At 39.9% G+C, this 17,683-nt stretch overlaps 1 protein-coding gene across 1 annotated transcript in view; it reads left to right on the top strand.

Moving 5' to 3' along the window:
- The window catches only part of EMILIN2 (elastin microfibril interfacer 2), a 57,448-nt gene extending 44,928 nt beyond the window's left edge, over positions 1 to 12,520 (top strand). The window contains exons 7-9 of the mRNA XM_066579607.1: positions 1,615 to 1,650; positions 3,970 to 4,101; positions 10,126 to 12,520. Coding sequence (XP_066435704.1) covers positions 1,615 to 1,650; positions 3,970 to 4,101; positions 10,126 to 10,463 — 506 coding nt within the window. The 3' untranslated portion in view covers positions 10,464 to 12,520. The remainder of the gene's footprint in view (positions 1 to 1,614; positions 1,651 to 3,969; positions 4,102 to 10,125) is intronic.
- The last annotated feature ends 5,163 nt before the right edge of the window (positions 12,521 to 17,683 follow it).

The raw sequence follows: 17,683 nt of genomic DNA, 5'->3' as shown, positions 1-17,683 counted from the left end.
ATTTTGAGAAAAAAAAAATCCCACTGCTAACAGCAGCCAACACACAGCTATCAGTGGCCCTAATAAGGACCTTTGGGGGGTCTTGAAGCCTACACTAACTACCAATTCTTTCCCTACAGCAGCTCCGGTATAAACAGCACTGTCCCTCATCTAACTCACACCGCATCTGAGGCGAGCCGCGGGAGGGGCCGACTTTTATATTAGGCGAACACCTGATCTCGCCAGCCACTCACAGCAGGGGGGTGGTATAGGGCTTAAACGTTGCAGGGGGAAGTTGTAATGCCTTCCCTGTCTTTCAATTGGCCAGAAAAGCGCGCTAACGTCTCAGGGAAGGAAGTGAAAGTAACCAGAACACCGCATGGTGTTCGTCACGAATAACGAACATCCCGAACACCCTAATATTCGCACGAATATCAAGCTCGGACGAACGCGTTCGCTCATCTCTAATAATCATCCATCAGCATTCTACTCTTAACTCCTCTAGAGTGGTGAAACTTACACCAACTAAAAGAAAACAATTCAACTAGAAATGTTAAACGTCATTCATTTTTTCCCCAATTTTGTATATTTTTTTAAACTTTCAATTCAGAACTTACAAATAGCACACCTCTACAGTCATATGTATAGGTTGTCATCCAGTATTAAGCTAAGCATTCCTTGTTTTGCCAACATTTCTCCAAATTGCAGCATTTAAATAGCACTGAATTGCGGTATATATTACCAGTAATATAGAGTAAATATACTGATATTTTACTTCATTTTATGTTCACATACTGAAAATCATACCCAACACAAATGCTTAAACAATTACTTTGCCCCAGATGTCTTATATTATTTTAGCAATTACATTTTTTTTTACATTTTTTATTTTCTTGAAAAAATTTCACAGGATTAGCATGCATGTCAAAATAATATAAGATTGAAATGAAGGTGCATAACTGACATACAAGCAGAATAGTCAGGTCAATACAGAACAAATGATTATAATGAAGAATCTAGTCAACAAATAAACAGGTTATGGTGTGAAAAATGGGACCTGCCATCTATATAAGATGGTAGAGGTATGGCTCTTGCTTATGGACAGTATAATGGCTCAGTTTTTAGTACTGTTACCTTATATAACTGGGCCCTGGATTCAAATCCAACCAAGGAAAACATCTGCATTGAGTTTTTATTTCTCTCTTTGGTGAGTTTTCCAGGTTCTTCAGTTTCCTCCACACTACAAAGCAATTTCATAGGTTAATTGGTTTCCCAAGGAACTCGGCCTAGTAGGAAATTTGATTTTAAGCTCCCTTGGGTGATGGGATAGATGTGAATGGTGACTAGCCTTAATTAGAAAGGTTCAGGTCTTATATGCCAATTTTTATCTTACAGCAAATACTTGCATTCCCCATAAAATAATATTTCTGTAACATTTTTTCTTAAAACCCTGCATTGTGAAATTCCTCTGTTACTCTTCCCAGGTCCTGGATGTGTGAATATATTTACAATTTTATTATAGTTTAGTAGATTTCTTGTTTTCTCACCTATTTCAGTATTTTGTGTTCGGAATGGTGCTACAAATGTCAATGGATAAATGTCAATCTCTTCTTTTTCTTTTTTTTTAATTTTCAGATCAAATATCAATTATTACACTTTCAGAATCCAGAGGTAATGCATTATTTGACTTAATAACCTTAAATTACTCCGCAGGATTAGTTTGGTATGATATTATATGGTGTACGGCTGTAATATCTTCACTACTATGCAAACCATTTCTTCACTTTATCTCCCTGATGTAATTGTGGATTTTTATTTTATAGGGCCACAGTATTGATTTATTTTACTCATTTATATAGCACATATTCCACAGTGCAGTACACATTCATTTACAAAAGATCCTATCAGATCACAATCTCTATATTGGTGTATTAGTGTACTTTTTGAATGCAGAAGGAAGCCCACACAAACAGACTTGAACCCAGGACCCCAGTGCCCCAAGGCAACAGTGCTAAGCACTGAGCCATCCTGCTATCCTGTATATACCTATGCATGTCTTCTGTGATTGTATTTTGTGGTAAGCTAATATAACTTTACATGGAGTTGTTTTGCTATGGACCATAACAAGTCTTTGTATGGTCCTATTTAACCCAGCTGGAACGCCCTTTATGGGACTACAGTAATTATCAGAGTTGATGTGAGCTTCCTGTTTTTCATATCACTTGCCAGGTCTAAGATCTCTTGTCACAAACAATACACAATACCCTTATACGTAGAGCTCTCAGACCGGGTGCGGTATTTTATCATTGTCATACATCACATTGTTTTTCAATGATTTTCCAGTTGTTTTGAATTTGTTAGTTCCAACTTTTCCTATTGGCCAGTATCATACAGCTCTATGAAAAAAATATTATCTAACCCCAGTCAATCCAGATAAAAGGCATGTGATGATGATTATTATCCATTCAGTTGCATCCATCCTTCGGTCACTCAAATGGATCATTGTTCTCCACGCATTCCTGTCTTTCACGGCTTCTTTCAGTTCGGCAATTGACATGTTGGTGGTGGCCTTGATTGTATCCAGCCATCATGTTCGTTGTTGTCCCGATCTTCTCTTCCCACTGACCTTGCCAAGCATCAGTACTGTTTCCAGTGAGTTAGCGCGCATCACGTGTCCAAAAAAAGAGAGCCGCTGTTTGACAATTTTGCCCTCTAGTGATATTTTCGGTTTGATGCGATCTAACACAACCTTGTTCATTGTCATGGCAGTCCAAGGTATCCGTAGGATTCTCCTCCAGCACCATAGTTAAAATACATCAATTTTCCTTCTGTCTGTTCTCCTGAGCGTCCACTTTTTTTTTTTGAAGTGTAACGAAGACAGATTTTGTCCAGTCTTCGGGCCACGATTTGGAGCTTCAGATCTTCTGACATAGGTCGGTTAGGATCTTGACTGACACTGGTTTGAGCAATTCGGCTAGTATGTGATCATCGCCCAGAGCTTTCCTGTTTGGTAGTTGTTTCAGGGCCCATGTGACTTCTTCCTCCAGAATGCCCGATTCTTGGTCTACTTAATGTACATGATCCAACGGGTTGTCTGTTTGATTGACTGCATACAGCTCTGCTGTATATTCTTGCCACGTACACTAGGTTTCTATTAACTGACACCTTCTATAATGTATAACTTTAAAATATGTGAAAGGGAGTGTTCTATTGCTATAATACGTACAATTATTATGTCATCTCAAAATATTTAATTAAACCTATAGCATAAATTCACTTTTAGGCACACTGGGACCAATAGCTTAGTCCTATTCTACTCCTGTGTGTATTTGCTACTAGTGTACAGAATTCTGTGGTTAACTAGTGAGTCCTGACTATGGTTTCCTCTGTAGTCTGTTTCTGCTAGTAGACGTTTCCCTTAGGCTCCAGAGTATACAGATTGTTCTCTCTAGAGGTTGAGCCTACAGCTGCATTTTTCCTCAGATGTTAAACAGCAAGTTGCAGTCAAGTATAAGAACCAGAGGGAAGGGAGGACTTGGGAGACATTACAGCCTAGTCCCTGGTGAGAGGGGGTGTTCCGCCTCAATGTAGAAGAGAAGGTTCTCACACAGCGGCCGGAGTGAGTCGTTGAGTATGTAGCATGTAACCTCATACATTCTACTGTGATGAGGCAGTGATTACACCACAGTGGATGGTGTTTGCATCACATATCACTGAAGAACACCTCTGGTATATCATTTTTAATATTTCTGGGGTGTCATCCTGAAAAGGTAAAAGTCAGAGCAACATAGAAAAAAATCTAAATTGCAAAGAATGAAAAAAAGGGCATATTTCATTTAGTCCACTGTAACCTGTTCAAAGGTAGTGGGAATTTTACTGTAAAGTAGCCTTACGTGATCATTTAAAGGTTCAGCTGACTTGATGGTTACCTATTGCACTGGATTTCTACTTTTAATGTCAATGACAATTTCTTGTTTTTGCTTTGTCAAGGAGCAAGTTCTACAACTGTGCACCTATCATTCTCTGCTGGGCTGACGGAAAAACCAAGCTCTTTTGAAGTTGGCCTGATTCCCTTTAATAATGTCCTGGTTAATGATGGTCTGCACTACAACCCTGAGACAGGTAACCTCCTGGAATAGAAATGGTAGCATCTTAAATACAAGACCCTTAATGAAATTTATATATAAAGAGTCTGAGAAGAAATTCTGGGATGATCTTTTTCTACACATAGCAAAGGTTCAAGACATTCCTCACCCACATTACCACAAAGGTCAATAAAATAATATGGCGCAGATTGCAGACTTGGGGTGTATTCAGACAAGGCAGATTTGTTGCCGAAATTTCTGCAACTAAAAACCAATGAGTGCGGATGTTTCAACAGCATGTGTGTGATTTTGTGTAAGAACCATTCAGATACACAGATCTTACTACATCAAATATGCCACATGTGAATAGACCCTTAGACTTGCTTGCAATCTTGATTGGGCTGTGCATCATCTCTTGAGCGCTTGTGTCTGTACTTATTTTAGGGCACCATTTGCACTTGATTTCCATCATGATGGTAATACACTGTTTCATATGCAAGTATAACAGTATAAATGACATTGGTGTAATTAGATCAAATACGTTTTTACTTTTCTACCATTTGATTGTGTTTCCTAGATTAATTGATCAGTTTTGATCATTCAGTCAATGTGTAGTCGTACACGCCATGGCCTACAATACATTTCTATAGGCCCTTGACAAACTGGGCTATAATAATGGTGAATATCTGTATAGCAGCATATACCTGCATTGTTGGCTGAGGTCTCATTGTGACACAGACACATTGAGGAAGGTTAAAAGACCCTTTTACGAAATGAACCATAACCGGTTCACTAGTTCATAGTAAAAATGAACCATAACTGTTCAGTCTAAACACTGCCAATCATCAAACAATAAATCGTTCACTCTTCATTTATCGTTCATTTTATGCAGGCATAGAAATCATCGTTGGCTCGTTAACTCATCGTTCAGTTTAAATACCGATTATTTAGTTGTTCTCAGTCACTTATACGGAGAATGTGAACAATTGAACGATTTCTCGCTTGAACGAGCCAACGATGTATCTGCCTGTATAAAACAGGCTGCATGAGTGAATGAGCGAACTCTGATATCATTCGCTCATTCAAGCGAGAAAACAGCAGGTCTTAACGAACCCTAACTAAGCTAAATGCACCGATTTGTATTGAAAAAATAAACAAACTGGAGTTCATGGCACACGTCAGACTTATTATGCAGTCAAATGGTCATCCACTAATTTGATATCACACTGCTCCTGCAGGATCGCTGTAAAGGAAATGTGTGGTAGCCACATGTGGTTTTTCAGACAGACTTACTTTACCGCTGTGTATCCCCTTACATTGGGTAGTGCTTCTTCTTATATCTCTTGTCCTAGATTCATTTTAAAGTGTCTCACAAGCCATAATGAATGGCTCTTAATACTACAGACTGCTATAAAACTGGCACAAGATCTATCAGAGGTTCTATCCTGGTGCACATTTACTGCTCTGTTGCTATAACCCCGGGGGCATTCCCCAAATGGTATGTTGTATAGTAGAGCAGTAAGATCTGTTTCTGTATTATGTCATCTGTATATAATAATCTAAGTGTCAAGATGTTCTGTCGTCTCAATGAATAGTTGTGCATTTTATTGCTAAGTCAATAATTAATATACATCCTAGTTTCTCCGTTGAGCTGCTGTCTAGTTAAAACTGCAAGCTTTCCTGATGGTGTAGTCCTTCTTTTGGCCATAATGGGGTCATGTTTTTACATAGTAGCAAAAGACCATATGTTGACTTTAACCTTGCTTGTATGGATTGCATTAAGCCACAGCTTCAGCCACATGTCACTAATGACAACAACATGCAACAAGCCGGTGGTTGGGGGTCGTAGATCAGCGCACATTCCTGTGTTCTTGTGGTAGTAGTATGACATTGACCATGTATATAGGGACATGTTTGTGATAGGAGACTCTCTATATAAAGGATATGTCTTGTCTGCCCCAGATGATGGGAGTAGTAACTTTGCAGGGATGAATGCCTCTAACTGTTCAGTTATGTGACTTTTGAGCCCATAAGTAGGAGCTTCCTGTGGAGTAATTTAGCATAAGTCACTATTACTTCATCTGTGTGAAGTGGGAGTTTACCATGCTGGAGCACTTAGCAGGACGTCTGAGCGTGAGTCACTGATTATTCCACTGCGTTCCTTCCGACTGTGGCTAAATACAGCTATGTATTGTCTTTTACCCTTATTTGCTCATTGTACATAGTAGATGTGTATGGCTAGTCATCAAGAAGCAATGTAAACTGCATGTATGAGTTGCAAGCTGATACAAAATGTGATTGTTCTCAGCAAGAGAAACGACGTAATCTTGTAGATATGATACCTTTTAATGGCTAACAAAAATACATGATGTAATAATAGCGAGCTTTCGTACCAACGCAGGGTACTTCTTCCGGCTAAAATGGATTGGATCTGAAGAGGCATGCATATTTATACACACTTATAACATACATACTTATGACAAGGCACAGATATGGATGTGATTGGTTCGCACTTAAAAGGAATTCTGCAAACCAGAAAACAAACTTTTTTTGTCTAGGCACTGATAGCGGAGTGAAAGTTTTATGGTCTCTAAATTACTGTTGGAGGGGGGGGGAAAGGTCAACAGGCTCGAATTGTTATAAGAGATACACAAACATTTTTAGCTAAATACTGATAAGGGAGTGAAAGTTTATGGTCCCTGAATTACTGTTGATGGGGGTCTTATCTGTGCAATCAAGTCTCACACTTCCCATTCACGCATAAATCCTGGGGAATAATTTAACCCAGTATTCAGCGTGTCAATGGTTGTTATCAATTTATATTCCCAAATTGATAACAACCATTGACACGCTGAATACTGGGTTAAATTATTCCCCAGGATTTATGCGTGAATGGGAAGTGTGAGACTTGATTGCACAGATAAGACCCCCATCAACAGTAATTCAGGGACCATAAACTTTCACTCCCTTATCAGTATTTAGCTAAAAATGTTTGTGTATCTCTTATAACAATTCGAGCCTGTTGACCTTTCCCCCCCCCTCCAACAGTAATTTAGAGACCATAAAACTTTCACTCCGCTATCAGTGCCTAGACAAAAAAAGTTTGTTTTCTGGTTTGCAGAATTCCTTTTAAGTGCGAACCAATCACATCCATATCTGTGCCTTGTCATAAGTATGTATGTTATAAGTGTGTATAAATATGCATGCCTCTTCAGATCCAATCCATTTTAGCCGGAAGAAGTACCCTGCGTTGGTACGAAAGCTCGCTATTATTACATCATGTATTTTTGTTAGCCATTAAAAGGTATCATATCTACAAGATTACGTCGTTTCTCTTGCTGAGAACAATCACATTTTGCTCTACTGGCTAACACGGTACCAGATCTTTGTTTTCATTAAGCTGATACAAAACTCACAGTGAAAGATTTATAATATAATAATAATTTTTATTTGTATAGCGCCAACTTATTCCGCAGCGCTTTCAAGAATGGGAGAAACAGACAATACAACAATTACATGTGATATACAATAAGTTATTAATATTTATTAATATTTACGTATTTCTGCTTTAAAACTGGCATAAGAGGCTTCTGAAAATGCTTGTCTTGTTTAAAATTCATTCATTGCTTTATGATTGCTACTGAAAAGAAGTTTCTTCATGGCGGATATTAGTGGATATGCTAGATATCACTAGAATGAGCCATCATTGTCCATTTGGTGAGCGTTGGGGTTCGGAGGCATCCAACTGCTGTTGCCTCTCGTAAATGCTAGATTGCAGTGACCGCAGCACAACCAAAGTGTTCTAGAACTTCCTTTCTGGTTAATTTTGCTCAACTTCTTGTGGACCATTGACTGTAGCATGCTAACCATGAAGCCTCTGGGAGAGCTGACAGTGGACAAAGGGGCACAGATCTTTCCAAGTCCTGTTACGCCTTTTTCTAGCAATTGGCAAGGGTCATTGTAGTCGGACCAACAAAGGCGCATGTACAGATTAGCAAAGCGATTGTGTTCAAAAATGAGACAGATCATCTGTGCATACGCTGGTTGACGACCGCAGTGATGCATGCACAAGACTTGACAGCGTCATCCATGCCAAAGGAGGCAAGAGGGGCAGACTTTGGGGCCCAACAGGCTGCTAGCAGAGACGGTCCGGCATGCCAACTGGACTTCTGTGCCTCATTTACATACAGCGAGGAGAATTTTGAACTGGGGTTATTAAGGTATACTTTTATCAACTGGAAAGCTAAAATAAGTGTGGGAAGTAGAGGACTTTCAGTATTGTAGAGCTGGTCTTGGGCTACATTAGTAAAATCTAATGATATGTTCCCTTTAAAGGGCCATTAATTCTGTGATGCTTTATATATGAAAAGGCGGGTTATAGGTACATTTTATAGGATAATAGCAAGTACAATAAACATGGAGTAATTGAGTAACAGATAGTACAGAGGCAGAGAGGACCCTGTCTATGAGGGCTTACAATCAACCAGGGAATGGGCGAGAAGACGGGAGGTGAGAGTAGAAGGTGATCATATGATAGTGTCATCGAGTACGGCTTATGGAAGATTGCAGGCTCTTCTGAGGTGGGTTTTCAGCTTGCTTTTGAAGATTCCGAAGGTGGGAAAGACTTAAAAAAATTTTGAGGTAGTGAGTTGCAAAGTACGGGAAAAGCACAGGAGAAATCTTGGAGATGTTGCGTGAGGAGCATAGACTCCTAGAATGGTGGAGTTGGAAGGGACCTCCAGGGTCATCTGGTCCAACCCCCTGCTTAATGCCGGAGCAGACAAAAGGAGAGCAAAGAAGGAAGTCTTGTGAAGACTTTGAAGACTGTTATATTTATAAGAACCGAAGATGAACACCACATACAACATGACTGTCTTAAGGACAATTGTCATGTGATATTTCAAGAAAAATAAGTTGGCTATCACAATACAGTAAATCACAGTTGCTATTTAGTGCCACATTTGATATATCTGCAGTTTATTGACCTATTATAAAAAACAACTGAAGTGATTAAACATATCTATCTGTGAAAGGCTGGGAGATCATATGGATGCAGTTCTGAGTCTGGATGTGGTGGGTTTGTTTCTCTACCATGATTCCTGTTTATTCTGTATATTTTCAGCATGCCAATCTTAACCCCAAGGGTTAAACCATAACCTACCAGAGAAGGGAGTTTATAGTAGCTACTGGAGATTGGATTTGATAGCCTTGAAATCTATACATGAACATCTGATTGCAGCAAAACCCCAGGATAGGTCATCAATAGTTGATCGGCTGGGGTCTGTCACTCGGGACCCCGACCGATCAGCTGAGCCGGTGCATGCTGTCAGCGCCGCAAATACACAGAAGTTGGAGCGGAAGCAGCGGAAGTCTTCGCGCCAACCTCCCATGTAGTGGTCAGCTCTTGTAACTGCAGGCATGGCTCTCATTGAAATCAATGTAAGCCGTGCCTGCAGGTACAAGCGCTGGCCACTACACAAATATCAGCGTGGAGACTTCTGCTCTGACCTCCTGTTTATTTGCGGCACTGACAGCATGCGCCCGCTCAGCTGACGGTCGGGGTTCCGAGCGACGGACCCCAGCCGATCAACTATTGATGACCTATCCTGACCGATAGTATTTTTCACGGAAAACTCCTTTAAGGAAAGCCAACCAGACCATACCCTGGGGCAGCCCTAATGTGAAAGCTGAAATTGTATGCCAAGGCTACTCCAAAAAGTTATCAGTAGTAAAGCTTCCATGCTATACATCCTAACTTGTAGCATTATATGTAATCATATCCTTTACATTCTTGAGATGTCACACATTTCCACTAACAATTTCCAGATACCATTATAAACAAGGGAATCAATGCAGCATAGAGAAGGCCTGTCTTTTATCTAGTCATCTAATATTTTCCCGTTTCCAGGAATTTGGGACTTGTAAATCTGATAGAGGAGAAAACCTTTCCACTTTATTTGCACTTACAGCTACTTAATAGTAGAATTTGAAGTAACATATATGACCATGCGATCTTTTATTGTCACCACATGGAATTTACCACCCTGTTTCTTTCTTCTAGGAATCTTCACAGCTCCCATTGAGGGTCGTTATATGCTCTCTGCAATTCTTACTCCAGAGCATAACCATTATGTGGAAGCCGTTTTGTTGGTGTCCAATGTTAGTGTAGCTCAGCTGGATTCTTCTGGGTATAGACGAGAGCTCCTGGAGTATCCCAAGCCAAGCTCCAGTAGGTCGGTTTGCAGTGGGATTGGCACATTCAATCTCATTTTGAACTTGAAAAGCGGAGATGAAGTTGGCATTGTCCTGACAGGAGGCAAACTGGCGAATTCAGACTCGGATGAAATGTACTCCACATTTAGTGGTGTTTTGTTATACCCATCAACCCCCCTCAGATAGCTTAATTCCTAATGAAGAGACATTCAGAAGAGACATTCATTCAGTGCAAATGAATTTGAAGTGTTAATATATACTATTTAGGAGTATGTCCTTATTGTGAGTGAATGTAGAATATATGCTATACCTAATGGTATGCACACTATATAAGAAATGACTTTTGCCTTTCTGATGAATTTTTTTTCCCCTTAAATATTTTTCAAAATATTCTTTAAAAATGCAACTTTGTGCACTGTTCAGACTTTTTATACATTTTTTTTACCATGGAGATGTTCTTTTGCGTATTTTAGAATTTTATATTGTCCTGCATTTGGTAGGTCAGGACCTTTAAATGCATTATTTAATGTCCTGCATGTATTTGTTTGTCTTTATTTAACTGTGGTACTTTCATGAATGTGTGTTCTATAGGATGTCCATAAATGCAATGAAGAAACTATACATGGCTGACTATCAAGTGCCTCATGTCACCAGTGGTAATCATGGGACATGGCAGAATCCACGAAGGGTTGCCCATGGCAATTTTGCATTAAAGCCCAGAAACTTCATGTTACGCCTTTTATCTTACACAGTTTAAACAGGGCTATTTATGAAGTTAGGCATCATTTATATGTGCAAATTGCACCCATGTTTAACACTTTGTATTCTGATGTGACACCCAGGCCCCCTGCAGTTCTACTGAACTAAACTTACAGCACCGACAGGATTGACTGTGCTATAAATTCAGCAGATTTGTTGAATGTTGTGAGTTGCATATGAAGTACGATGTAGCAAAGATTAACATGACCCTTAATGCGCCAAGATAATTTTCTGTGACACAGTTGATTTTCCCTTTCAATAGCTTTACAATGGATTTTGTTGTGTTAAAAGGGTTGTACAGGAATATAAAGTTATCCCCTATTTACAGGATAATGGATAAGTTGTTGATTGGTTGGGGATTTCATCACTGAGACCCCTACCGATCTGGAGAACGGGACTCCTGTGTCCTTCTCTCTTGTCACTGCTGGGGTCACTTCTCCCCTTGCAGTGACGTCACTCTGAATGGAGCACGGGCATAGCATGTGTGGTCAGTACTCCATTCATTTCAATGCGAGTGATGGAAATACCTGAGCGGGTTGTCGCTCGGGTACTCCGCAGTCCCATTGAAAGTGAATGGAGTGCTAGCGCACTTGTGCAACCAGCACTCTCTTTAGTCTCCTCCTCACTGCAAGGGGTGCAGTAAACCCACAGTAAGCAGGAAGAGGGAACATGGGACCCCTATTCTTGAGATCATTAGGGATCTTAGCGGTGAGACCTCCACCGATCAGCAAAATATCCACTATCCTGTGGATAGGGCATTACTTGATATTCTGGTAAAACCCCTTTAAGATGAAATTGGTTTTCAGTAATATAAAATAAAATAACTTGTCACAAAATGTTATCACTGTCAAGTTAAACTTTGCTACAACTTTATGGGCTGAGGCCTTACTATCTACCAATGCTGCTGCCAATCCAGATTTCTGTATTTTTTCTTAGTTTTGCCACTTTAGTTAGGAATATTTCTGCATAAGAAGCAGATGGGTTTCTCTTCGGTCAATAAAAACACAGAAATTGCCAATAAACACAAAGGGTACATTTCTTAGAGGCCGCTTCTCACAATTGGGTAATAGGCAGACACTGCCTGGTCATGAAGCAGTTTATTTTATAACTAGAACCTATAAATGACTTTCTACTTTACAAACATCATTTCAATCACTGCTGAATTGTTCACCCATATGGAATTCACAACGCTGTTTTCCAGACTATTTCATTAGCATTCGCTGTTTCCCATTAGTTGTCATGGTCCCATGATAGAACTTATAGTATTTTCTTTGTATTGCTGTATTTCCTGATTCCATTCAAGTGCTCATTCTGATGATCCATAAATGAATGTTTACTGTATACGGATGTCAAACATTACTGTAGAGTCATTTTATACTGTATGTGGTCTCGAGACCTGAATTATTGACCATTCTTTGCCTTTGCTAATTCATGATCTGTTTTAAAAGTTGTGGTTTGTGTTATTAAATTAATTACAGTAAAAACTGAGTGGAAATATTTTGTTTTGAAATAATTATATACATTTGTGAAATTTGCGCAGTTCTATCAATGACCTACTTTAGACGGGTTATCCAGCCCTCCCCAAAAATGTTAAACTTGCTCAGGGTAATGAAAAAAATTACAAAAAGTCCTATTTACTTCACATGATCCCGGTCCCCCTTGTTCCACTGCTGCCCGGTCCCCCACTGCTCTCCACCTCCCGTTGCAGCAGGACTAAGAGCATGTACAAGCATGCTGGACTTTCCATCAAGGAAATATTATATTTGCAAATTTATTATATTATGTAATATCTTTTAAAGGCTACACGGATGAGTGCGATATCAGGTTGAGAATGTGAATTTTTCACGGCAATGCAAAACGTTTTTGATTCCAAATCACATCAGTGAAATTCGAATCCTCACGTGTGTTCCATGCGTGTGCTAGGATCGCAAATCACACACCATGTGATGTCTTTCGTTGTCTCACTGAAGATAATGGGCAAGGCATTCCAATGGAACGCTCAAAAACGGAACATGCTGTGATTTTTTTTTTCCTTGCAGCATTGCTCATTTCAATACATTCATTCAAAAGAATTGATTTCATATTGGCGCAAATTTTGCACATATCACATCGCACCAAACATGCACACGAATATTGTTCATGTCAATAAGCCCTAAAACTCTCTCTCTCTTGGATTAGCGAGCTCACAGATGCTCCTTCTCCTTCCGATGCCTGACCACTGAGGCCTGTGATTGGCCGCTGCAGCCCTGTACATGGCTGGAGCTGTGGGAACCTGTTTTGTCATGGGGAACACTAATGTAAAAAAGAAACTCAGACAACTCCTTTTTTTTGATCATGTAACCTCACTGTTAATGCAAAAAAAACAATATTTGCTATACAATATGCTTTTTTTGGGTCCAAATTCTTAGTTAGAGGTAAACTGAGCTCAGGAGATTAACTCTCACCACATCAACACTTAGCATGATCAAAGTAATCTGTTTATTGATTTCAAGCATCAGATTTTATAGGGGCACATGCTTCAATTACAATAGTTCAAATCTATTATAATTCATTTATTACCATTCGTCAAAGAAACATATAGATGCAAGATAAGAAATTCAACATCTAAAATTCGAGGCAAACGCAGCGCAGGAATAATCGTACATAATTTACTTCCTAAAACAGTAAATTTAAACAATAAGTGGTTTAGCGAGTGTTTTTTTTAAGAACAATGTTTTTTTTAATTTTTAATTATGCATACAAAGGCATAGCAGTATGAAAGATTTCCAATCATAACACTATAATGTAATTACACGCCTTATATCTTCTGAATACAAAATAATAGCAATCAAATGTTATCTTATTTCACTTCTTTCGTTGCTATTTTTGTAAAGAGCATTATACAATAATAAACGAGGCCTGGCCAGGGCCTAATCGCATTTGGGGGGGGGGGGGGGGGACAGGGAAGGGTATAATGGTGGGGTGGGGGGTGGGGATATTCTCTCTCTCTTTGGGTTGCCGCCCATAGGGGCAAAGATATTAGGAAATTAGATTTAGGTTAGTAGGCTCAACCCCACTGTAGGAAAGACGTAATTTATCCATTGAGTCCATATACTAATAAATTTATCACTTTTATCTTCTGTTATCGAGGTTAGCTTTTCACTTATCAGGTACCAATTTATTCGGCATTTAACTTCAGAAAAGTCCAGAGAAGCTTTACGCCAGGAATGAGCAATAGTTTGTTTTGCAGTTAAGAAGAGGAAAGAAATCAACTTCCTGGAATTTGGGGGTATATTCTCTATCTTTTTGTTCAGCAGGCCCTCCCATGGATTTTTACGCAGGTTGTGATACGTTATTCAGTAGATTAGGGAGTATGTCCTAATCCAAAGTCTTTTAACTCTAGAGCAGGACCACCATATGTGGAGCATGTCTCCAGGAGAAGAAAAACCATGGAAACATTCTTTAGACTAGCCAGGACCGCATGTGCAATATTGGGTGGGGACCAAATACCAGCGTAGAAGGATTTTATATGATGTTTCCAACATTAATATGTTACGGACACCACAGTTGGTGGATCTCCAAATTTAAGACCACTCCTCCTCACTCAGAACGCTTCCAAGTCCCGCTCCCATCTAGTTACATATGATAGTTGTGTGCGGAACCTGGTGTGAACAAGGTTCGAGTATATTTGAGAGATGAGACCTTTTGCATGCGGATGTTTAAGACAAAAGGATTCGAAGGGGGTGAGGGTGTATGGAGGTTTTGTTTTTCTCAATAGGGAGGATGACCAGTTCTTTAACTGTAAATAACGGAATATTTCTGAGGGTGGTACGTCCTTATTTTTCTGTATGATTGCATTAGTTGGTTAGCTAGCCCTAATATTCAGAAAATGTAATAATCTAGAGAATCGGTAAGTTGCATTAACTAATTTCTCATCCATAGTATTATTGGGCAAATAAAATCATCCAGTAGGCCTAGTCCATAAACATTACATGAGGCTTACTATTGTCCTCAGCTAATTATCTGCAGCTCCCCTGCAAAAGTGTGCACTCAGAGCTCACCATTCATGACAGACCATTATGCGATTACACAAAATTTAGCATGACTACTACTGGGTGATCTACGGCTCCAGACAACTTGTCATCTAAAAAGGCAGAGCATAACTCTGACCCAATTTTCTAACATTTTATCTCACATATTGTTTACTATTTTATTAGGTAGCCCATTGTAACCCCGACAGGGGATGTGATTTGGAAACAGAGGCACTACATTATTAGTGAGTTCCGCACACGCATCCAGGAGGGATACAGTGTATAGTGACACTTTTTACTGTACAAATGAGATGGCTTGATGGCCCACAGTTCATGAGGACTAACCAGGGGTCTCCGAGCCATGTGCAACCATTTTTGGGAAATAGATACACATACATATATGCATACATGTGAATATATACAAAAATATATATATACACATATATATATATTTTTTTAACATGACTTGGCCTCCTTCATAAGGAGGTAACGAGGGATATACGCACAAAAGTGTAGAGGAGGATATTATAGGAGCAAACAGTACAAAAATAATCAAAACAACCTCATAAAGGAAACAAACTCTTCCTAATAAACTAAAACAGGGAAGGGACCTGCCTGACCAGCAGATTAACCATTCTGACAAGGACGAACCTGACCTCGTACCTCTGCCACTAGTTAACCCTATAAGGGATAGGGAAATAACACAGAAAACAAGAAGAAATAAATATAAGATTTTTGTAGTCACAGGTAACAGAGGAACCACCTCCAGGCTTCTGGCTTCCTCCACAGTAACACATACATATATGTATAATTACTTCATTTCTCAATCTCCTAGCTGTAGGTTTGGCGTTGGCATTTTTATTTATTTTATTCCAGAAGCCACGTCTCTAATTGAGAAGAGATCTATGCAAACCAATATAAACTCCAAGACACCTACCTCTGGTAGCTGTATGCAGTCATCTGCAGTCCCTGAAACGTTTAGTCTGGCCTCACAGTGAGGAGGACATGGGTACATTAACCAGTTGGTCTGCATTGTAACAGGCATACCATGCAGCCCAGTACAAACCAGGTCGCAGCAGTGACCTGAACCCTGGGGCAAATCAAACAGAAGACACTATACCACATAGTATCTCCTCAGAGCGATGGGATAGCTCATGACTCAGGCGTGACATCATGGTGTAGAGCATGCAGGGAAAGCACAGGAGTTTTTCTTTCCTCCAGACCCTGTCAGTGTGTGGTCCATTCTCCTTTCTTCATAGTCTCTCTTAGAGACTCGTTCCTGCAATCTAAGAAACAGAGAAGTATCCACACCCAATCTACCAGCTGTACCTCAATTAAGGAGAGTCTGTCTACTGTATCTACTCTCTGGTTCTTTAGAACCTAAGGAGTTACATCCTTGTTATGAGGTTTGGCAAAGATCTAAGGTAGGCAAAGGCAAAGTCCCCTGGTGCAAGCAGACTGTTTTTGTGGGCAGCTTGCCATTTCCTTCCCCAGTCATCTTCTCTCTCCCCCAGCAAGCTGGGTACTCATTTTACCGATGGAAGGCTGAGTCAACCTTGGGCCGGCTGCCTGAACCATGCAGGGATGAACCTGCAACCTTCAGGTCATTAGTGAGAGCTTAGAACTGCATTTCTGCTACCACACAAGGCTCTCTGGGAAGATCTGTGTTAACTTGTACAAAGACAACGAAACACTGCTTCTGCGATCTAGATTGGCTTACCCAATGGTTCAGCAAAAAAAATAAAATAAATTCCACTGCGCCACACAGGTGTAAAATCGAATGCTATTCAAAAGTGTACCTTAAGGTCGGTGCTCACTAGAGATGAGCGAGCATACTCGATAAGGCAAACCACTCGAGCGAGTAGTGCCTTATTCGAGTACCTGCCCGCTCATCTCTAAAGATTCAGGTGCCGGCAGGGGGCGGGGAGCGGCGGGGGAGAGCGGGGAGGAACAGAGGGGAGATCTCTCTCTCCCTCTCTCCCCCCCCCCGCTTCCCCCTGCTCACTGCCGCAACTCACCTGTCACCCGCGCCGGCAGCCGAATCTTTAGAGACGAGCGGGCAGGTACTCGAATAAGGCACTACTCGCTCAAGTAGTTTGCCTTATCGAGTATGCTCACTCATCTCTAGTGCTCACCTTCAAGCCAGTCCACCAATTGCAGCGAGTGCCATCATCTCCAACCTCCTCAGATATGTCCCAGGAAAAAAGTGGTTATTACTACAGCTTACCAATATTGGTCATCAATGCATAACCTGTTCTGCTTGTCAATTTTGATATATATATATATATATATATATATATATATATATATATATATATATATATATATATATATATATATATATATATATGATATTCTGGAACACGCTATCAAAAAAACTCAAACCTTGCATTCGCGATTGGTTTATTTTGTTTAGCGCCTTGGGAATATAATTTCTAGAGTGCTATAAATAAATAAACTTTTACTTGATGTTTTCAATGTGAACTTGGAAACAAGCAAAAATTGGCCAAGTTAATTAAAAAACAAAAATAGATGTGCCAAAGTAATTGTCCAAAGAAACATCTACAATCTGAGTATATCTTCAATGCCAAACAAGAGGAAACACAGTCACATTCTCCATCATCCTGAACAGCGATA

This window comes from Eleutherodactylus coqui, chromosome 9 (assembly GCF_035609145.1).
Source record: "Eleutherodactylus coqui strain aEleCoq1 chromosome 9, aEleCoq1.hap1, whole genome shotgun sequence".
In the NCBI taxonomy this organism is placed as follows: domain Eukaryota; kingdom Metazoa; phylum Chordata; class Amphibia; order Anura; family Eleutherodactylidae; genus Eleutherodactylus; species Eleutherodactylus coqui.
This window is presented reverse-complemented; position numbering and strand designations above follow the sequence as displayed.